The sequence below is a fragment of the Columba livia genome, chromosome 15 (assembly GCF_036013475.1).
Source record: "Columba livia isolate bColLiv1 breed racing homer chromosome 15, bColLiv1.pat.W.v2, whole genome shotgun sequence".
NCBI lineage: Eukaryota > Metazoa > Chordata > Aves > Columbiformes > Columbidae > Columba > Columba livia.
The window spans coordinates 11,122,357-11,144,463 of record NC_088616.1 but is presented as its reverse complement, the minus strand read 5'-3'; the positions used below and the strand labels follow the sequence as shown (position 1 = coordinate 11,144,463).

General features: G+C 44.1%; 2 protein-coding genes across 7 annotated transcripts in view; one reads left to right on the top strand and one right to left on the bottom strand.

The window, feature by feature from the left end:
* Window positions 1-76: 76 nt before the first annotated feature.
* Window positions 77-3,587, top strand: TEX47 (testis expressed 47; the record flags this gene model as incomplete). The annotated part of the gene is made up of 6 exons (XM_065030631.1): window positions 77-497; window positions 1,336-1,439; window positions 1,805-1,869; window positions 2,265-2,463; window positions 2,867-3,026; window positions 3,391-3,587. Coding segments are annotated over 6 exons (987 nt in total), but the record flags the coding sequence as incomplete, so codon positions are not given.
* Window positions 3,588-3,617: 30 nt separating this feature from the next.
* Window positions 3,618-22,107, bottom strand: part of ARHGAP17 (Rho GTPase activating protein 17) — a 39,439-nt gene continuing 20,949 nt past the window's right edge. The window contains exons 5-22 of one of the 6 annotated variants that reach the window (XM_065031189.1): window positions 21,215-21,326; window positions 20,938-21,014; window positions 20,135-20,246; window positions 19,316-19,384; window positions 19,083-19,164; window positions 16,936-17,063; window positions 16,441-16,552; window positions 15,790-15,871; window positions 15,259-15,339; window positions 14,861-14,974; window positions 14,400-14,491; window positions 14,111-14,267; window positions 12,669-12,905; window positions 10,556-10,722; window positions 9,542-10,153; window positions 8,509-8,532; window positions 6,550-6,594; window positions 3,618-4,528 (exon numbers count right to left, since the gene is read on the bottom strand). In XM_065031189.1, the coding sequence (XP_064887261.1) occupies window positions 8,510-8,532; window positions 9,542-10,153; window positions 10,556-10,722; window positions 12,669-12,905; window positions 14,111-14,267; window positions 14,400-14,491; window positions 14,861-14,974; window positions 15,259-15,339; window positions 15,790-15,871; window positions 16,441-16,552; window positions 16,936-17,063; window positions 19,083-19,164; window positions 19,316-19,384; window positions 20,135-20,246; window positions 20,938-21,014; window positions 21,215-21,326 (2,257 nt within the window). In that variant the 3' untranslated portion in view covers window positions 3,618-4,528; window positions 6,550-6,594; window position 8,509. The remainder of the gene's footprint in view (window positions 4,529-6,549; window positions 6,595-8,508; window positions 8,533-9,541; window positions 10,154-10,555; window positions 10,723-12,668; window positions 12,906-14,110; window positions 14,268-14,399; window positions 14,492-14,860; window positions 14,975-15,258; window positions 15,340-15,789; window positions 15,872-16,440; window positions 16,553-16,935; window positions 17,064-19,082; window positions 19,165-19,315; window positions 19,385-20,134; window positions 20,247-20,937; window positions 21,015-21,214; window positions 21,327-22,107) is intronic. The other 5 variants (XM_065031188.1, XM_065031190.1, XM_065031187.1 and 2 more) reach the window with 5 other exon arrangements.

The following is a 22,107-nucleotide window of genomic DNA, read 5'->3' as shown; positions in this document are numbered from 1 at the left end:
ACCAGCTACACCAGCCCAGAGCCCCAGGGACGAGCCGCGACCTCCCGCCCCTCCAGGCCGCTCGTCCGTGCGCTGAAACCCGCGGCGGGACCATCCACCCCCGCACTCAACGTCCATCAAGGGGCCGGGCGATGCTCTCCCCTCCCCTCCCCCGGCGCTCTGTGGAGCTCCACAGACACGCAACAAAGAGCGAGCGCTCCCGCCGGGAGTGTGTGCGCGGGGGGCTCCAGCCCGGCCATGGCGGAGGAGCCCCCGGCGCGGAGCCGTCCGGACTCGCCGGAGCCCCCGGCCCTGCGGCGGCACAACCTGCTGGGCGAGCGGCGGGACCGCGCCGGGCAGGTGGGCAGGGAGCGGCGGGGCCGGGGCTGCCCCCGCGGGCCGGGCGGTGCGAGCGGCCCGGCCCCGTCCCGCTGTGCTCCCGCAGGGCCGGTTCCCGCTGCACAGGCTGCTGGTGCTGGCCCGGCTGCGCCCGGGGGCGGCGGCGGAGGAGGCGGCAGGTGGGTGGCGTCGGTGGCCCGGCCGGGGGACCCGCAGCCCCGCACTGTCACCTCGCGAAGCCGCTGTCGCGATTCCTGCCCATGCAGGGCGAAGATCCACGGGGCGTCCCACATCTCATGGTCATCTGCCATAAAATGCCATAAATACATTAAGTATCATAGCAAATATCACTTACAAAAGCGTGTGGCATGGAGTTGCCTAACGGGCAGCATGGAGCAGTGATACAAGCCTTGTAGTAGCCCATAAAATAAGAAAATACTATTTTGTTAAACCATATAAAGAGTTTTGTCACTTGGGAATCCTTCCTAAACAAATAAAACACAACTATTAGAAACCCTAAGGGAGAGAGTCTTAATTTTTGAAGTTTGATGCTGTTTTTGCAACCAACTTTCAGTGCGACTTTCCCAGCCAGCTAAGCTTTGCCAAGTCTCTTGTCGGATGAGGTGACACATTAAGGCAACTGGGTTTTTAAACACCCGTATCAGGTAGGGCCAGTGTCAAGCAGAGCCAAGGGCCCAGCTGCACATGCAAAAACCTCTGACATGCACCAAAACAAAACCACATCTGTAAATAAATGCTAATGGGACTCATAGGCTTCAGCTACTGAAACATCCCAAGTTTTGGTGCCGTTTTGGGAGCTCATGTGAACTGCATTGGTGCATATGTTAAGAAGAGATTCCCATGGTGGCAATAGTTTAATGTTTCTTCCAAGTAACAAAAGCACCAACTGTGAGTCTGTTGTGTGTGGCAGCAGAGAACACAGAACAGACCACACTGCACTGATGAACTATCGCCCTGAACAGCTTGACAAACTGCCAGTTTTGCTTTTGAAACAAGGTTATCACCGAGGATTGTTTGAAAATTCATTAGAAGACCGTGCAAGGGAACAAGTCTCGGGTCTGCTCCTTGTCTATTCCAGCCATGTTTGTCATGTGGTAGAGGTGAGTTACAGGAATTCCCGGTGGGATCGAGTAACCTTGATTCATCCCTGTACGAACTGGCTGCTGAGCTCCAGGTGACTGCAATGTGTAACATGTACTGCGTACAGCGGCTGGGAGACCCGAATAGCGCTGTGCAAGCTCGGTAACTCACGCTGGGATTTGCTCCAGCCAGTGCTCCGGATAACTGCCCAGAGCCCTGTTCTGACAGAATCAATCCGTCAGACGCAACAGGAACAACGTGTGTTGTCCTCAGCGCCTGGGACTCAAAGGGAAATACCATGTAGGGCAGCTGATGAATTATCTTCATATTCAGAAATTAAATTGTAATAAGCAATGCTGTAACAACTCTACCCTTTCCTCTGCAGTCTTGCAGCAGCACGATCCATCTCATCATCCAAGATTTAGCTTCTCTCCAAAGTCAAGGTCATGGGTGAGTGTTTGATATCACTTCAATGAAACAAAATTTTAGCCAGAGTGGTAAAATGTTTCCTTCAGGTTAAACTGAACATTGGCTATGATTATATCAAACTCCCATTCTCCCATTGAAGGCCTGTTGGCCAGAGGAGCTGAGCTCCCGCCCCCCCCCACCAGAGTCCATCTGCAGGACACCAGCGACTGTCAACAGCCTGCGGAGGTTTCAGAAAACAGGAACATTCCATCCTTGGGAATAGGCTGTTATTATTTCTGTACCCTGCTCTGTCAACATTTGTACATGCATGTACTGGAATTCCAAAAATTAGAGTATTAGTCGCTGCTTTTTTTATGAAACTAAAAAACCCCCTCCATGCTGTGCTTTAGGATGGAATTCACTCTCTTTCTACACAGCGCTTTACTCCAGGAAATTAAAGTTTTGGTGGTGGCCCATAACATCCCCACCAGGCTGTTCCCAGACTGGTACGTGGCTGTGGCGCCGTCTCCCGTGACATCCGCACAACGCACGGCAGAGCCCCAGCCCACGGCGGAGCTGGTCGCGGAGCTGCTCGCCCTCCTGCTCACACTGGCAGCCGGTGTCCAGAGTTCTGAGGTAACCCCAAATAACCAGGCGGTGAGACACATGCCCGGTTTGGCACAGAACCCCCCTGCAGCAGGGAGCAGCCGCGCTTGGCTCCCAAGCAGAGTTTACAAAGCGTTTACACCTGTGAGGATTCCAAGAGCAGTGTTACAGCATTACGGAACCTCCTTCCTTTATGCTGAGTTTCTTTCCAGACCTCCACAGGGTTATTTTGTGCAGCCATTCGGTTGAACTGATCAGCTGCACCACCACAGCTTAAAGCCCGGTGGAAGTGGCTCCTGAGGCTGATGCCATCGCTGTGCGCTCCCAGGACAGGGACGCAGGGTTTGGGGGAGAAACACCCATTTCCTCACCTTTAGCTGTACCATTGCCGTGTGCTTTGTCACTGCACTGAAATATGCTGTTTACGATCCAGGACGACAGTGAGGATACACTGGAGAGCGTGCACACTCTTGCCCCCGAGCTGCTGATCCCGGCAGAGACAATTAACTCTCTGTATAATGCTGAAGAATGTGCAAGTCCAGAAGATTTTCTGAGCATTTATTTAAGTCCTTCACAGCCTGCCCTGGACTCAGGTACACTGCGTACGGTTTGAAACATCACCTTGAGTAACAGAACTAGAGCTGTTGGCTCCTAACAGCAAATTTGGAGTTAGAGGAAGTTGTTCCAGTGCTGGTGCCTGGTCAGCGGTGTCTGAACTGGAAACAACTGGGCAGCCACAGGGATTTCCAGCTGGGGCATCAAGACGATCACAACTCTAATATGTGCAGTATGTCTTGTCAGGGCCTTTGTGAAATGCAGTTTTATTTTGGAGTTAAGCCTGAGGTCTAGTTTAGTAACTTCAGGAAAATGTATTACAGGGTATTAAGGAATTCACAGGTTAATGAATTAATTCTAGGAAAGTTAAAACTGACCATTTCCTCTCCCTCTCGTTTGCAGAAACTGTGTGGCCTGTCCCATCCCATCCCACTCCATGAAACGGGCTCTAGCTGGGGTTCACAGCTGGACGCAGTTGTGTTTAACATCAATCCACACATTGCGGATCAGATTCACTGTCACTCGCATTGTCCACTGAAGTCGTCAGAAGAGCCAGAAACACGTGAACGACTGTGTCACCTTCCCTGTCCCTTGGTAGCAATGTTATTCACAAACTTCAATAAAGATGCTTTAAGATGACAAAAGACAATCTTTAATTTTATAAATGTTCACCCAACTGAAGAATCCAAACAGCTGTTTCAAAGTTCTTTCAAAATTCAACCGTTTTCTATGAAAGCACAAAAAACACTTCCACGATTTCAGCTTGAAACAGTAGCAAGTCTCACATAAACAAAAGCAGGCTTGGTTAATACAAATAACTATGAAATAAGTATTAAGTACTGATCATTAAGTAGCAATGAAATGATTAAAGATACAGTAAGTTTCCTTCTGCAGTCTGACAGTCCTTCAAGGCACTCGAATCATCCACGGCTGTGACGAGGTGACAGAACCAGCAGTCACCACCAGCACTCCAGCGTTTTTTGGTTCATGTTTTAAAAAGAATCTGCAGCAAATCAGAGAGGGAATGTCTCTTGCAAGGCATCTCCTTGTAATGGCTACAAACTAGAAATAAAAGTCTAACCGTGACATTAAAAAGATTATTTCCATAATACATGCACTTTAAATAACTAATTGTTCTGCTTCTTATTCTTTTGGAATCTCTGCTAATACCGTCTGTATTAACAGCAATTAAGCTTCCTATGCACGTTTCTGCAGTAATTAATTCCTTCCATCCAAGATTTTGAAAACCATTGCTGAGACACAGATCATTAAACTTCTTCTGAATGGCTCTTCGCCGTCTCTGTGATGCACAAGTCACAACTCTACAGTTTTGCCATATCGTCAAAAGAAGCTTTTCCCTGTCAGCTCCGATAGTTTTCCCAGCAGGAGAGGAACCTTGGGGAGGTCAGTGTCCGTCACAGGGCGGTGCTTTCCGTGTCCTCCACGTCGAGCAGGAGGTGGTTGTGCAGTTCTTTGCTCGCTGCGTCTGGAAGAAGCTCTGAAGGGGTTTGAAGTGGTTCTCGGATACTGGAATTAGGGTCTGCACAAAAAACAAACAGCAAATTTAGCAGTTGGGGCAGCAGGATCCCATCCCGAGCGTGTTCTGGGGCAGCTCCTCAGAGAGACGGAAAGGAAAGACCGACAAAGGCTTTTCAAACAGACACTGACACCTACGTGCACCTGCACACACGGACACAAACGGGCTAAGCCAAACTAAATAAACCTCAGGAGCTGCTTCCCCCACATACCATTTTTTAGTCTTGTACATAATAACAAACCACATTTATTTCTGAAGAATGGGAGACAGCAAGTACAGTTTATTATCAGATTCCTCAGTACCCTTAAGAGTGATTTGGTGCCCCAGACTTTCACGGCAAAACTCAATGGTCACTTAGCAAAAAAAATGGGCGCCTAAATCATCACCCCGGCAACCAGCACCTCCGGCTTTCAGGAGCAACAGGAACATGTGTGGTGTCAAAAGGAGGCACCGTCACAAGAGGAAGAAAATATTTAACCCAAATGGCTGATTAAACCTCTTTCCTGTGTATAACAGGGAACATCACGTTCTCTGTCTCTTCTGAGGGGAGGAGACTTTTGCTCCCGCCAAGGTGTCCAAGAAGGAGCTCAAAATGTTGCATTTCTGGTGTCTGACCACCCTGGTAGGACCAGAAAAATCCCTAACAGTTCAAAAAAGACATAACTGAAAAGATTAAGTCAGTATTTTGGAAAGCTAATCTAGAATATGCCACAACATCGCTTACAACAACACAGGAGCTGATCCAAATAGAAAATCATTTAGAGCATTAAATCAATGAAGAATCCAAATAAATGCCTTGCTTTTAAACACAGGTGGCACAGACAGGCCTCCTATAAAGGCTTCGACTCGTATCTTGAGCATAAAGTCTGACATTTTCAGCGTGTGCCCACAGAGCCAGACTCATGCCATGGGCAGCGATTGTGTGTCCAGTGACACCGACAAATGGGTCAGTGTTCACACCTGCATCGCTGTGGCTTTCCCAAACATGTGACTCCAGGATTTGTTCTCTTGGGAGCTGTGAGCTACACGTGTTCTCCCAAGTCTGGGCAAGTACCACATTCTGCTAAGATGACATTTCAGTGGCGAACGAAATCACAGAGGGGGCACAGAACAGACCATCGGCACTGCTGGGACTTGGGAAACACCATCAGCTGGGGGATCTTTTCCAGATTTCTCTGCCCATCCCTCGTTCTCATTTCGAAAGCCGGTGTTGTGGTGGTTGGGCTATGCCGGGCCTGTGGCACCCCCGACATCATCACCGTTCAATGAAGAAATAATTGCTGCGGCTACTTTAAACCCACACCTCGCACTCAGCCTCACATTCATGTGTTAAAATAAGTCCCTGATCCATGAAAGCAAGTTTCCTAACATCAGCCAGTTCTCCTTTGTCCCCACTGTACTGCAAAACCACCGTTTCTGCAACACATGAAAATTCAAGTACTTTTTAAAGTCGGCTGGTATTTGTTTTAGTCACTTTTACTATGGTCAACAGAAGCAGTATCACAGAGAAGAACAAACCGCAATCGTGTGAACGTTCCCAAATTCTTCTTGCATTTTTTGCTGTAACCTTTGGGCCTTTCTTTACAGTTCCAAAGGTGCGTGGGAGCTTTGGGTGAGGAAGTTCTCCCCACCATTAGCTGCCTACTGAGGGTGAGTTGGAAAAGGAGGGAACAGAGTGGGAGGTGACACAGGGCAGGAGCGTTTGTGACAAACAACAGTGCAGCCACTTCAAATACAAAAATCAAACTCCGTACAACAAAACACAGGCATTTCTAGAGAGGATTTCCTGTACGTGGAAGAGATACAATGTGGAACTGGCCAGTCAAAACATGAACAACTTGACACATTCTGGTCTCCAGTACTTTTAGTATGTTAATGGCAGAGCGAGCAATTAGCCATTCGTTGTGCATGCCACGCTAACGAGAACACAAGCAGGGTTACTGTGACGGGTTAGTAGTGGGCAGCAGCACACACATGATTATCAATTAGCAACATTTTTGGCCAATCAGATGCCTTTTCCTTACCATCGAACTTTCCCATACAGTTCCTACTGAATGCAGGTCAAACATCTAGATTATTTAATAAAATTTTTGATTAGAATATTCTTTTCTAGGGCTTATTACTTTAATAGCATAAATAGAATTTGAGGCATTACTAAAGTCCAGTACCCGGACAAAGGAATTCACCGGTATCGTGAAAACAATTCAGAATTCCTGTTCTGAAATGATGAAGCTTGCTGGCAACTTCATTTTGCTCCCATTATTGCCACCTGTCTTCCCTTGCTCCACTACTTAAGGTTAAAATTAAAACCAGCTGTTTCGCATTGTGAATTAGATAAGTCAGTCTATAATAAGTGCTTGTATGTGCACAGGTAAACGTCAGAGCAGATACTCTGACACAATATGCAATGCTGTTAATTCAGAACAAACATTAATCCTTTAAAACAGCTTGACCTGGCAGAGGTGGGTGCTCCTGTCCCGAGTGTGCTGCTGTGTCGGAGCCCAAATGTCACTTCAGCTATTCCCCAGGTGGTATTTTTTTAACACACACTCACTTTCTAGGTTCCTTTATCAGTTTTGCTAGAGAATCCTTCACTATCACCTTTCTTTTACCAGTTTTCCTCAAGGCAGCTTTCATACCAGTGTTTGCCAGACACAACTTACACGGCCAATGTGCTGGGGTTTGCACTTGGGATATTAAGTCCCTGCGGTTTTAACACCGTTTTGTTTCAACGCTGCTCATTTCAGTGTTTCTTCTATTTCCCCAGCAGCACAGGAGCCGGCACTGAGCTGTAATACCAGTCTGTGCCCAACCTGGGCTGTGCCCATCGCTCCATTTGTGTTACCTCAACTCCACCACTAACGAAGCAGCCCCTGGGGATGATTTAAAGACAAGTATTTCTCCAGTTACACCGGGTACAACACACCCTACCTGTCCGCCAGCATTAAAGCTATTCCCTCAGAACCAGAAAATCCCAAATGAAAATAAACGCGGTCAGCTGACTTCAAAATTCAAGTCTTTCTTCGAAGTTGGACTCATCAGCACAGTTCCCCTTCTTCACTTATCTGGAAGTGCTGTAAAGATCCAGGGCCCAGCCTTATTTCTGAATTGCAATAAATTACTCTTGTATTTTAAAGTTACTGACAGAAGTACAATGAGGAAAAGTCTGTTATTTTAAAAAGCCAAGTTACATTTTAGTTGCTTAAGCAGCTCATTTACAGCAAATTCCTCCAGTTTAAGAAAACTGTACTTCCAACTTCTCAACCCAATACTCATTTCAGTATCTTTCCTCTAAATAGTCAAATCTTGAGATAATTCAGGAATTCAGCCTGTCATGCAGTTGGTACCTGAAAGGCAGCATCTCTAGCCCACCCATAAGGATATTAAGATTATTAATGTGTCATTGGCAGCTGTGATTACCAGACTAGTGCTATGAATATTAGTGAGGCCAGAGCTGGCAGGATGCAAATGTGCCAGAGCGCAGATGCTGCTGGGTGCTTGTCTGCACAGGGGTTTAGTCACATCAACATGTGTTTTGCCAAATCAATTCTAAGTAGTTAAAAATAACCGAGAACCTAAAGTGAAAGCTACATTAAAATGCAACCATAAAACACTGACTTGTAGGAAAAGCCCTCTAACTTCAGTATTTGCCTGCACTGATAAGATCAAACCTGTTTTAAACGGGTCACTGCTTCACACTTGACTTGGGGACTAGTAGTTCTGGTGGCTTTGTATGAAGTGTCGTTTGCTTCATTATAGTTATTTTTACAATTTGTTTTCGGGAATAACAATGTTCACAGGACTATTAAAATTAAGCAGCATAAGTCTTAAACTCTTACAAACAGAATGATATGTAGTGATGAGGTAACACAGAGTTGACAGAGCACATACTCCAAAGCGCATATACAAAATAAAGCTACAAATAAAATACTGCTGTGCAGGAGCATTTTAGCTTATGTTGCATGTTTCTGGTAAGTACAAACCTTATTCGCAGTAACCATCCCCACCTGTGAAGGCATCATGGGGTAAAGCTGTTAGCAACAGAACTTACACTTTGCATTCCAATACATTAGTCATTCTAGAGAAGCTGCAGTGTCATTGGTAAGTTTTAACCATTATTAAATATAAGTAGATTTAAAAGCATTAGTCTCCTCCATTCATTATAACTTCCTTCAACATGTCCTAAAATAAGCAGAGCCTCATAGAACATTTCAAGATCTGCTAGTTTTGACTGTCCTCAGCAGTTACATTATTTTACTTTTTTTGCCCAAGATTTAAATTACCATTATCCCTACAGGAACTCCAAGGTTCATGAAGTTCCTGTGAGAAGACAAAGTTTCTCTCCTTCACGAATGTCTGAAAACAGAAGAAGAAGGCTGCACTGAAAATATGAAGATCTATCTAGAAACTGACCCAAGATATACAGTAAGTGTATATGATTCTTCAGCTTCTGGATGTCCAGCTTCAAGCACATCAGAAGACCTTGTTCTCATATGGTAAAACATTCCCTGTTTTAGTATCTTGTCTATTAAAACATGTATCAATGGCCACTTTTGGCACTTTCTGATCTTCTGTATGTGTTGAAATATTCTGTCCTTGGCGACACCTTCTCCCTCCACCAAATATTTGGGGGTTTTTGGCAACAGGTGTATCAGCATAGCTGAGACTGCCATGATCCTGTGCCTGGAGAAAGCCCTAGAGGGCTGGTTGCTATCATAGTGTTTTGCTTCCAAAGCAGGAAATAAGTAAAGCAAATAAGTAAAATAAAGCAAGCTAATTTAGGTTTCCTCTGAAATGCTTCTGCCTCAGCAATAACAACCTCCACTATGGAAGTGCCCCAAACCCTCATGCACAGAACAGCTGGGTGGGCATTTTAACTGGAAATGAGCAATTTAATGTTTTAACTGTTATTTGTGCTTTTTGTTTTCCCCCTCCAAAAGCAATCTACAGCTACAGGCATTATTTTCTTCATTTCCACTCCCTGAGGAGACACCAAACGCGAAAGGATCCACTCACCTGTCACTATTTTGGAAGCTGTTTGCGTGGGATTCGCACTAAGGCCTTCTCCGGCCGGCTGCGAGGGGGGGTGAGGCGGAGGGGGCACGCTGGGTCTGTTGCGGGGTTTGGGGACGGGCCGTGGCCGCGGCAGCGTCCCGCTCTGGGGCGGGGAGTGGGGCCGGGAGGGCTCTGGAGCGGGTTGTGGCTGTGACGCCAGGGAACTCGTGGGGTGTTTTCCCAGAGGGGGGGTGTCGGGCGGTGTCGGGGTCTGCGGAGGAGTGTAACAGGGCTGCTCGGGTCCGTGCTCGCTGCCCGGTGCAGCGGGAGGTGTCTGGCTGTTTGCTTTGGGCTGCAGCGGAGGAGTCGCCTGCGCCGGGGGCTGCGGGGGCGGGTGGCTGGGAGCCTGGAGCGGGGACAGGCTGCTGGAGGATCGCCGAGGAGCAGAGACCTGCGAACCGGAGCTCGGGGCTGCTCCGGGGTTGGCGTGTTGAGCAGGAGGAGAAGAACTTCTGGCAGGTGGTTTTGGAGAGACAGAGGGTGGCTGAGTGGCCGGGGCAGGACTCTGGCTGCCCGGCTGTGCCGGCGGGGGGTTGGCTGGCTTGGGGGGTGCTGGCGCTGGCTTCTTTACAGCTGTCAAGGGAACAGGCGAGATTTCACCCTTGTGTCTTTGGAAACCAAAATCCCGAAAAAAAGCAAGCAGTAGCACAAAAGAGCACACAAGTACATTATCCAAATGAAACAGTATATTATCAAATAAAAGCAATATCAATAAGAGCCCACAGAAATGTGTACACAGGTTTACTGACCAATAGTCTTTGAGTGATTTTGTTAAACAGCGCTGGTATAACAACATTCACAAAAGAGTCCAGGAGTGAAAGGTGCATTTATAGCTGGGCCTTAGTGAAATACAAATGAATTAAAGTGTTGTCTGTAATACAGTGAGATATACCAATAAAGTTATTTCAGTAAGCATGTTTGCAGTACATAAAGAATGGGAACTTAGTGGCTTGAAAACCAAATGAAAAAACGTACCTCTCCTCATTGCGTGGGGACTGGGACCTGCCGCATTCTGTGGTGGCTGATTAACAGAAAGCTGATTAGTGCTACTTGTTGGCTGGTTCTGCACAGTGCCCGCGTGCCCACCATTCCTCACGGGTGGAGGAGTAACTGAAGACGCGTTGTCCTTAGGTTTGGAGGTACTGAAAATTAAAAATCCCAAGTTAGAAGATGATTGCAAAATGCCTTGCTCAGATCAGCTGCACCTGCTCAGGTTTGCGTTGCTAACTGTGCTACAGTTCTGACCCTCAAATGCTTCTGAAAACCTGTGCTGGCTGCTGTTCACCAAGACTGAACGGTGCTACAGCTCCTCAAACAAGCAGCTTTAGGCAAGCAAATTAAATTAAATTAAATCGGGAATCCAAGTAGTTCTGCAGTGTCACTGTACCTGTTTGAATGCAACACTGATATCTAGGAGAGTCTCCATGCTAACCCACAATGTATTTGCAGATCCTTTAAAAACAGGTTCTCAACGTGACAGTTCATATAAAATTACTTTTCCAATTTCCTCATTCAAATGTATCTGTCACCCCTATAGTTGTTGGCCTCCTCAGAACACTGTCACAGCATCACATCAGTTCGCTGGCAGTTCTCTGGTAAGACGCAGCTACTACAGACCAAGGGATGGCAATCTGTGAAGCTCTGCCAGAAAAAGACCCAGGGACTTGCTCCATGTGGCATCCAGGTGAGGCAGATGGAGTCAGTTCCAGAGCCTTGGGGAGCCCTTGGGAGGGCGCAGGGACCGGAGGAGCCACCGTGCACACAGCAGAGGCACCTTTGCCATTGTTGGCTGCCCAAAATCTTCTCTCCACCCCACCGGAGTTCAACTGTTATCTTGCTGGGAGACCAGACCTTGTCTCAAGGGAGCAAGCCCTGTAAAACTGTTGGGATTCAGATGAGGAAGTTCAGCTCTCCCCGAACTTTGGCGATGGAGGGAACAGCGCTGGGCAGTGTCCATCCTCCTGTACACAATTGCAGCCTTCACTCATTTCTCTATTTTACAGTCTCTTGCAGCATCTTATTAATTTCAAAAAGACTAAATTTCCATCACTTTTACTAGCACCTGGCAATCCTAATTTCTCCAGATGCTGTTAATAAATTGCAAGTACTTGAACACAGAGTCTGGGCAGATTTTAAATGCAGCTTTTAGACGCTTTTCTCAAGGTTTCGTTTCAGCTGTCTCTGCCACAGAAGATATCTGTAGAGGAAATATTAGTCTGCAGGGGATTTCCAAATGAGTTGCTTGTGTAAAAATGTCACCTGAGAACAAAAACTATATGCAAAAGAGTCAATGCTGCATCAACCCCCACAGTGGTGTTCTACTGTGAGTTGCAGTGCGAGAGGTCCATGTTTGGAGAGCACCACAGGCCTTCAAATACAGCTTGTTGTATCACTCAGACCACAGAAATACTGAAAGCAAAGTGCTGCTTTCACCATACGTGAAAGGAAGAGCCGAGGAGTCGGTGTATACTAATATTAGAGATGTGACTGCACAGAGTCTCTATAGTAATTAAGTAACAAAAAAGCCTGTACACACGCTTTGCCTAAACAAACTAATATTGAAATATGATAGATCAACTTCCAGTTTTCTAGCAAGCAGATCTGGTCATTGCTAACACTTGCTACAGACAAAAAAAAGACATATCCAGATAACACGTACGAGAAACAACATACAAGACCAACAGGTTTCTAGTATTGCCACCGGTAAGTTTTGTTCTTTCAGCAGCAAACTGACAGTCAGACTGCGTGGACACCTCTAGGGCATAACTTGGAAAGGCTAACATGGGTAGCATAAGTACAGTCTTTTTTAGTGTTTTTATCACCATTTTTCCCCCAAAAAAAGAATCCTCTTTTTTTAGAAGATTCATTCTGGATCATACAGAACAAGGTATGTTATTTTGGAAGATCAATTCTGGGACAATACGCACGGCAGGAGAGCACAGCACTTCTACCCGCACCCAAGAAACCTTCACAGCTGCCACCACACACCCCAGCTCCGTGAGGCGCCTTGTGAAGAGGACACAGCCGACACCCCAGTTTGCTGCTGGAGCAGCTGCCAAGGCCCCGCAGCAGCCGCCGTGCCTCTTACCTGCTGTCCTCGCTGCCTTGGCTTGGCACGTGTTCAGCTGCGGCAGCAGAGAACAGCGCAGCGCCCAGCGCGCCGGGTTCGGGCGCAGCCGCCTGTGCGTGCTGCTCCGCAGCCTGCGCCAGCGCGCCGGCCTCGGGGGGCGGCAGGGGCGGCTGGAAGGCCGGGGATGTGTGCTTTCTACTTATAGTGCCACATCGCCGCGGGGTCGCTTGGAAGTCCACAACCTTCACACCAAAGCTACAGAAAGAAGAGAGAGTGAACACAGCACGCCAGCCAACACCGGGTCACTAAAGCAACAGGACGACGGGATGTTATAACCCAGAGACAAACGTAACCCCTGCTGCTCAGCATGCAAAGCAGCGACAAGGAAAGCCTTGACTTAATGCGTTAACACCAGTAATGTTAAGACATGCAACTATTTGGCTGAACCACGCAGGGGGAAGCTGAACATCAGGGGAACAAACTACTCAAGGACATTTGGAGACAGACCTTGATGACAATGAGGTCAAACGACTCAGTAATTTTACATGTAAATACATACATTTCCTTACATACCAGAATATCTCCTTGCTCAATATATTTTGCCACATGAATTTTGTTTCTATTAAACACTATCTCTAAGTTGCAGTACGGATTTCAAGACAGACAAGAAAAAGCCACTGGATACACACTATGATTTGTGTGTATCATATGTGTGTATGAGAACAAACTAAAACTCTAACAGATTTTAGAATGTATACAGCACATTCATTCTAGAATTCAATTTTATCCTTCTTGTGTTAAAGACAGTGAATCTTGAATTGATTTTCTTCTGTCAGTGCTGACAAATGTGCATGTGGCTAGCCAGAGTTAACACTCAGGTTAACAATTTCACATTTGCATAAACAGCTAAAAAACAAAACAGCACGTCACTTGAATATTCATGATATGAGTGATAATAAATGAATGTTGCACTACATGTTATATGGGAAAACAGCACATTTTATTTTTATTTTTTAGCGTTCTACTGCTTGCTGTGGTATACTGTACCATCATCAACTCAGAAGTCTTATCATGAAGGCATCAGGTAACACCACCTCAGCTTATGGGCTTTGAAAAAGAAGCCATGGAATATCAGAAGTTAGATACTGATAGATGCTACTACATACACTTCTGTTTTAGTGGATTTTAGACCCCCCAAATCTGTCATAGGAAAATGGTCACTGTATGCAGTAATTGTCTCCTTGTGTTTTCCATCATGCACAGAGTATAAATGGAAGCAAATACCAGTACGTTACCTTTGAACCTTCCTCAGGCTGCAACAACATGGAGGGGGAAATAAATCACTATTGTTACCTATAGTACTTCCATGAAATTCTCCTCCTCAGACCAATAAAAGCGTGGCTGATTACATCCTCAGTAGTGGGCCAATAACCGAAACCTAACCCGAGAGTGACACGTACCTTTCCTTCTTCAATAAATCCCCTTCCATCACGGTCATACTGACAGGCCTCTTCCGTTCCAGTGTCCCACATTCATGGTCACTCCCAGTGTGTGACAAGTGATTTGAATTAACAGCAGGAATTGCAACAAATGCACCAGACACATTGAAATCTTGATCTGAAAGACAGACAGAATGTATCCTGAGACACACATACACAGACCAGCGCCTCACTGCAAAGAGCTATCGGAGGTTTACATGCGTAGGATTATCACAAATACAAAATTCTTTTAACTATGGCAAGAATTTACCTCCAGGGAAGAACCAGTCAGCGTGCTGGATAATTGGCTCAATAACTGCTACCACATGGACTGAAGTCGCTGCTGCCATTTCAGCAAGGGATCTGCAGAGAGATTTGCAGAACACTTTATACAGAATTCTAATAAAGTAAGGAAATTTAAAAAACCCCCATGTTACCTAAATGACAAATCATGTTAAGCACGCTGTATCGAGACTCCTAAGTACCACATAAAGATTAAGTTCAACCTTTGATGAAAGTGAGCCTGTTCAGTAACGTTCACAGCGTTTGAAAACACACCTACAAAGGTGCATGACTGTAAGGATCTTGACGCCCAGCTTGAAAGAGCATTTGAAATATTTTTTAGACAAACAGCCTGTTGCTGTGAATAGCCTATCCAATTTAAAACAGTCTGACAAGAAATTCTACAGCTTCATGGAAGCTCTGTTTTGTAGATTTCCTAAAACAACTTACCCTTCATTCTTTGCCCATAACAAGTTGGGGCCCAGGACTATTGCGATATTGCTGGGTGTCATTTTGTTAACATCGCTGTTCTGTGCAAGCTTTGCTAAAAATTTGATTAAATACCTACAAAAAAGAAATAAAGAATTAAACCGCAGGAACTAGAGAGAATTTCTTTCTTGTTGAAAGCAACTAAGTAAAAAATTCAATAACTCAAAAGGACAGCCCCCAACAAATCAGAAATATGATGAACAGCCTTCCTGCTTGGTAACTGGCTACTGAGGTTCTTCTCATGAGTCATTAAAGTTGAACTGGGTAGAACAGAAAGCATGTCCCACCTTAACAAAATGGAACACAACTGCTCCCCAGCAAAGCAGCTGCGCTGCCAGTCCACAGATGTTCATACAGACCTGAAGTTCGCGTGATAATGCTTCGGTAATCTGTTACAAATCCTCCATAACTCTTGTAGCTTCTTATCCTGGTCCTGAATACTGAAAGGAAAAAAAAATCCATTACATCTTACTTTCAGATCAGAAATTTGTTGTTTCTGCAGTGGACAAAGAGATGACTGTATCCACTTATGCAAAATAAATGCACTGTTTTGTATTCAGTAATTCAGTAACCTGCCTGTCCAACCCCTGAATTATCTCTACCTGCAACAAAAAACCTGCTTAATCATCAATACTATGCACCCTATAGTCTGAAACAGCCCTTAGGTTTAAACATAAAATAGGTATTTCACAACATTTTCATGCAACCAGTATTAAGCTAAACCACAAAATTTAAATAATTCGTTACACAAAATATTTACCTGTTAAGAGCAGAAATGAAAAAGTAAACTGTGTGAACTTGGCCTTTTCTTTGGAATTCATATATGAAGAACCGAATGTGATACAAATATGTAGAATGTTTTCCTATGTAACTATTTCTAGCATGCTTACTTTGCAGCTTGTGTCCATTCTTCATACAGGCTGTAGGTCATTAGAGGTTCTGGCAGCTCTCGCAAATAGGACTTCAAGGCACCTGCAATGCAGAGCAGAAAGAGGCTTCTGAGCTGATGCTTTCGGCCTTCATTTAAAATTCTGTCCTCAGATTTGCAATTTTATCTGTGCAACAGGACCCAAGTTCCCGTGAAACAGTGGCAAGACCTGACACTTCACAGTGTATCTGCTCAACACCAAACACAAAAAGTCTTCCAGTAATTACTGTAATTTGACAGAAACTATAAAATATGAAACATCTCGTCAGAACAAAGACCTTATTGAAGGTCTGCTTACATATGGCTCCAGTCTCCCTTGATCACATTAACACTCTAGTCACGACAGGAAATGTGATATTGGGATTACTACAATCACCTGAATTTTAACGCTGCTCTGTCACGCAGATATGAATACAAATGTGATGAGTGTATGTACCCTATACTTATCTGTGCTAAGTCATGCAATGAAGTGTTATTTCAATTTATTTTCATTGACAGTGTTATCTACACAGAGATCAACACGTTACACCGCAGCAAATCAACAGTTAGATGAGCAGCATAAACTTGCATTTTATCATTTATGCCTCGTTTTGATTCAGAACATCCACAATACCTGCAACAGCATGGGGATCGGAATAAAATTCATCAAGCTGGGAAGTTGAACAATCCAAGGCAGCTTTCAGCTTTTTTAACTTGGAGGCTCCAGCAGCAATTCTGAATAAGCCCTGCATAACAGAAATCGAATTCCAGTGGTAAGAACACATTAATACAAGCGTGAAACAGTAGAAGTTTTACAACTCTTTCAGAGCAGTTTCAAGTTCGGTGTCTTCACCTCCCACTTCTGACCCTACCAGCTTTTCTTGTGCCGCTGCCATCTGATCACGTTTTAGGTACCTCTCACCCTCAGCCTTCTCCTCATTTTCATTCTAGGTGCATTCATCTCAAAAATAATTCAAGTAGAACTGAAAGTTTCTGTTGCAAAACATTTATCAACCACACTAATGAACAAAACTACTTAAGCAACTTGAAGAGGACAGACACCGGTCTACAAGCGTGACCGAGGTCTTTTTTCCTACCCTTCCCAGCCCGTGATACGGTATTTACCCACCTCCTCTCTCATTCCTGTTTCCAGCAGCATCATCACACAGGCTTCAATCGGGACTGCAATTTCACGGCCACTGCGCTTGAGATGCTCTTCTAATGGAGTTCCAAAAGCTGGTTTTTCAGTCCATTTGTCTAGTTGGAAAGTATCAAAACACTGAGCAGAGTATCTAACACTTGAATTGCGTCCCACACAAGAAAAGAAAGCAGCCTCCGGTACAGCAAAGGAATTTGCAGAATACAGTAGGAGTTTTACAGCCCGTGATTGGTAAAGTCCCTTACACCATGAGTAAAGAGAAAATGAGCCTGCTGGTGTTGAAGAAAAAATACTTCTGCATCTTTCTGGCTGGAATATCACACACAAATCCTCTGTGTAACGGGAAGCGCACGTCCCACTAGGACTCAAAACAAGTGCCACTACATGACTGTAAATTACATTAATCCTCATTTGCCAAGACACCAAAAGGCCTGGCTTTGTGAGCAACTTGGAGACAAATATTGTCCAGATTGCATGACCTGGGCTGATCTTAGTTTTAAATGTACTTAAGGTGGATAAAAACCGAGCTGTTAACACGGAGTTTATTGCTGATTTAAGAAACCAACAACTTAAAACGGATGTCAACAGCCTCACTTAGACTTAGCACATTAACAGCCCATCACTAACACTTGCATAAATTTTCAATTCAATTTCTCAATTATTGCTTAACTTTTAAAGTCAAAATCGGAACAAGTTTCTCCAAATTCAATGTGAATTTCTTGTTTCCTACAATTTAGTTTTTCACCCATTTCTGCTGTCTCAATTGAAAAAAATGCAGATGTAAAAGGTTATTGTTAGTACAGATGCGTTACTATTTTATGCAGAAAAAAAGGCCAAGAAAGCAGCAGACTGTGAAAGAGTCTTCTGAAGACACAACGTGCTTCTGCAAAGGATCTAATTTACCCTTTTTCTTTATGAAACCACATCAACTACATCCTTCGTAAGGTCATTTTTCCCAGTTTTGCAAGTAACATTAGGAAGAGAAATCTTAGCGGTTGTTCAAAGTCACAGGGAGTACACAACAGCAGAACCACCCCTGAGGTCCTGCCCCGCGCTCAGACACCGGAGCCCTTAGAGCAGCTGCTGCCCGGGGCAGCTCCTCAGGTGGCCCATTTCCTCTGATGCGTTTGTCCTGTGAAAAGTTTGTACAAAGCAGCTAAGCAACAAATCTCCAGCAATCATATCTGTAAACAGAGAACCTTCCATAAGCCACAGTGCAGCCCTGATGCTGTGTCAGCATCGTTTGTTTGCATTACCGCGTGTCTCATCAGAACTACAGATATTCTAGATCATCCTTTTGCAAGATGTTTGTATTTACTGATATATTTTAGTTAAACGGTTCATCTTTTACGACTTGCATGTGGTCCATAACTGAAGATACTTGAGTCTTGCTCAGCTCAGGTTACATTTGGTTCAGACTTTTTTCAGCCTACTTCTCATTCAAAGCAATTAGCAGATTAATAGACAGTACAGCCAGTGTTCAGGACAGCAATTCCACACCAACAGTGCATCTTCACACCAGCCATTACTAAGACACCTTAACTCCTGCTGACAACAACAAGCTTAGTGGCATGGGGGAGAGGTGAAGCTGTATTACTTGCTTTTCTTAACTCCTGATATTCAACACAATAATCCAAACACTCCATTATCCAGCTGTGCACACTGGGATAAAGGATTTCTTAAAAGGAGGAAAACAAGTCGAGCCCCTTGGAATAAAGGGAGTTTTTCTGCTAATCATCTAGCAATTATTCAAGAAGCAAAGACCCTAAGAAGTTCCTCAATCACAACAAAACTCTCATTGGCCTAAAAAGCCAGGTGTGAACTAGCAACAGTCATGTGATATCAAGAAAAAAGTGCAAGCAAATAGAAAAGTCCCTCCTTTACTCTCTTGGGTATTAGACAGATCCTTAATATTTTATTAGTGTGTTAAAATATGGCTGGAGAACTCCAGAGAACACAAAGATGGAATTATGCTTGGGAATGTAAAATTGTTAAGTAGATCAAAATGGCCTTATTAAGTCAGTCTGCATGCAAGAGAATCGAGATACAGGAGGAGAACATTGTGCATAGGTGGCACAGGCAAGGAGAAGCATCAGCCAGAGCACAGGTTACTTTACCTTGATGGGCTTGAATTTCGGGTAGGACCTTTTCTATGACTGCTAATGCTTTTCTATGGTAATCTGCTTGTGCTTCTAATAACTGAGAACAGAAGCCACATTTTAAAAACAAAAAGAGCATTAGCTTCTGATGAGCACATAACACAAGACTAGAAGGTTTAGCACACAAATGTAATCTTTGAGACGTGTCTATGCAAATATGTGCTGCAAAGTCATGCTGAAAAAATACTCACCATAACAAAACATCTGGCATATTCCCCTTCTTTGGACACAAAGTTATACATGTCTGCTGCCAGCTGATCCTGTGAAAAAGAAACACACCACAAAAAAGTCCGTCAAATTTACAGGGGCATTTCTACTTACATACAAAGACACAAATACATATGTTTATTTTGCCTGAAGGAAGTTTGAACTATTGATTCAGGCACTACAGGAGGCCAATAATCCACTTACTCTGCTACACAGATTCTTCCAAGCAAAATTAATTCAAAATGCTTAACTTTGCTGTATACAGGAAAGCAGTTGCCAACTTAAGTCAACAGTTGGATTGTATGGGAATGTGTTGTTAATATTTACAGCCAATCCCCACAAACAAAGACAAGAGTTACTAAAGCTTTTTGATGCTCAGTTCAACTGTCACATAACGTAGCATTTGGCAACTGAGAAGTGAAACTGAATGTGAACTGCACAGAGCTGAATAGTCAGAACGCTTCTTTCCTGTCAGCAGCCTGAGTTTCAGCCAGGTAGCTCACACTGCACAGGACACGGTGCCTTGAAGCCCACGGGTGCCCTGAACACGTAACTGACTCAGACTGAAACAGAAAATAATGTAAAAACACCCAGCTTAAAAAACAATCCTCATTAAAGCAACTCAGACAGAGATCAGCTGCCACCAATGTACCTTTAAGACATACAGTTTCTTAACAGCTACGGCATTTGCAACTGCAGTGATCCGCCAGTTCCACAAGCAAGGCTCACAGAAACAGCTATATTCTAATTGCTGCTGTTACTAATAAGAGGTAAGTAAATGAGAGAGACTCATCTTGTCATACCTTGCATTGTTCTACTTTATTTCCAGCTTCATCCATCTCTTCCTTAAGAGACTCTATTTTTGAAGGATGCACTTGAAAATTTGTTCCTGAAGTCTTGTGGGCTTGGTTATATCTGAGGAAGAAAAGCTTCAGTCATTCGGTGAAAACTAACACGAAACAAGAACCTGCATTTATGGCTCCCTTGAAATTGGTTTCTTTTGACAGCAAAGCCGACAGTTTCAGAGGTTTTCCACCAGAAATACTGAAGGTGTTCAAACCCCATTGTTCTGGTGTAACTCACAGACAGCTGAGCAACTATACAAATCCACAAGAAATCCTGCATTCTCCACCATTTATACCACAGGTGTTTAACACGTTAGAACTACCGAGCCCAGAAAAGTCTACACAAATTATCACCACCGTTTAACACTGTTTAAAGGGACTTAAGGGTAGGTTAACTACTTTGGTCCTGACCAATGAGACGGTTCAATATAATGCTGTAAAACCACTTGGCATGGTTACAAAAATAGGCTTCTATTCCTTATTTAAGTTGACAACTTAAGTGAACTGGAAAGAAGATGAGTTTTCAGAATTTTCCCCACTATATATAGGCACTAAGAGCTCCAAAATCAAGATTCCGATTGGATCTAGTAGTCATGAGTCCTTTTTTGAGTAACTTAAACGTAAGTTTGTCTTTTTTCATCAAAGCATTAACAAGCATACAGTAGCATTTCAGAAGCAAGTACCAGCATCAGATCACTTGCTATGACACACCAACAAGAATTTAACATGAAAAGGACCTCGTAACTAAAATGATTCCTTACCTTCCTCTTGCAGAATCCCAGTCCAACACCAGCTTCGCAAGCTGTTTTCTCTGCTTCTGAATGTTTGGGATCTCTGTCTGAAATGGCAATGCAAGGCTTACGGTTATTTTTAAATTGTGTATTGGAATAAACTACATTTTGTAGGGTTAATATCCACTTTCAGCACTAATGCATTATGCCTCAAACCAGTTTTATTATTAAAAATGAGATAAACGCTTTTTGCTCAGTTTATATATCAATCCAGATTTATTTCTTCCACCAGGTTGAAGTGACTTACCTCTGTTAGCAGACACAGCGGGTCTAAAACTTCTCTTTCGATCTGTACTTCATGCTGAGAGAGTTCCATAGCCAGTCTGTTCTCTGCATCGCCACAGGTATCCAGCATTTTCCTTCAAGAATTACAGAAAATTGTAGTGTGAGGTACTACTGACTAAAGCAGAAGGATTCAAAATAAACCAGTGATGGCCCTTTGCTGCCTGCTACCCTTTCGGAAAGCTTTGTGTTCTATAAAGGCATTAATGGCATAAATCCAAGATGCTCTGTGCCAACATGGGCAAATTTGGGACAGGTAAGGAGTGTTATTAGACCTTTGTCTTCTAAAATTCCTTTGCCATTATGACATTTTTGGAGGCTTTAAGTCATCCAGGTGGTTACAGTGGCCCTAAGGGCAGAGAAGTTAGTATTTATTTCAAAGCCCATCCTTCCATCTCGCCAGATGCAGCAAAATTGCTCAATGCAGTATTTCATTTTCTCTTAAGCCCCTTTAATGTGCAAAAGTCTTAACACCATAATTCTAAGCAATCATATATGCAGCAGCCTCAGGTTCCAAACCCATGATTTGACCTTTGGTTTAAGCTTGTTCTAAGGATAAATCCTATTCTCTAAGATTTTTATCCATGTTTAAATCTCCTGCAACAGCTCACAAAAATGCACACTACAGTTTTTAAGGTCATTCTACACTGTCTCCATTAGCATTCCCATCCACAATGAGAAAAAACATCTGCTGTAGGAATTCAGCACGCTGACATTCATTCGCTTCACTCATTTTCCTGTAAGCTGCAAATACGCACTTTGCCAGGATAAGGAAATTTGCATCATTTTAAACTAGGAGCCATTAATACACATTGGCATTATTTTAAGTCATTAATGCAAAACTGCAGAAGGTACTAT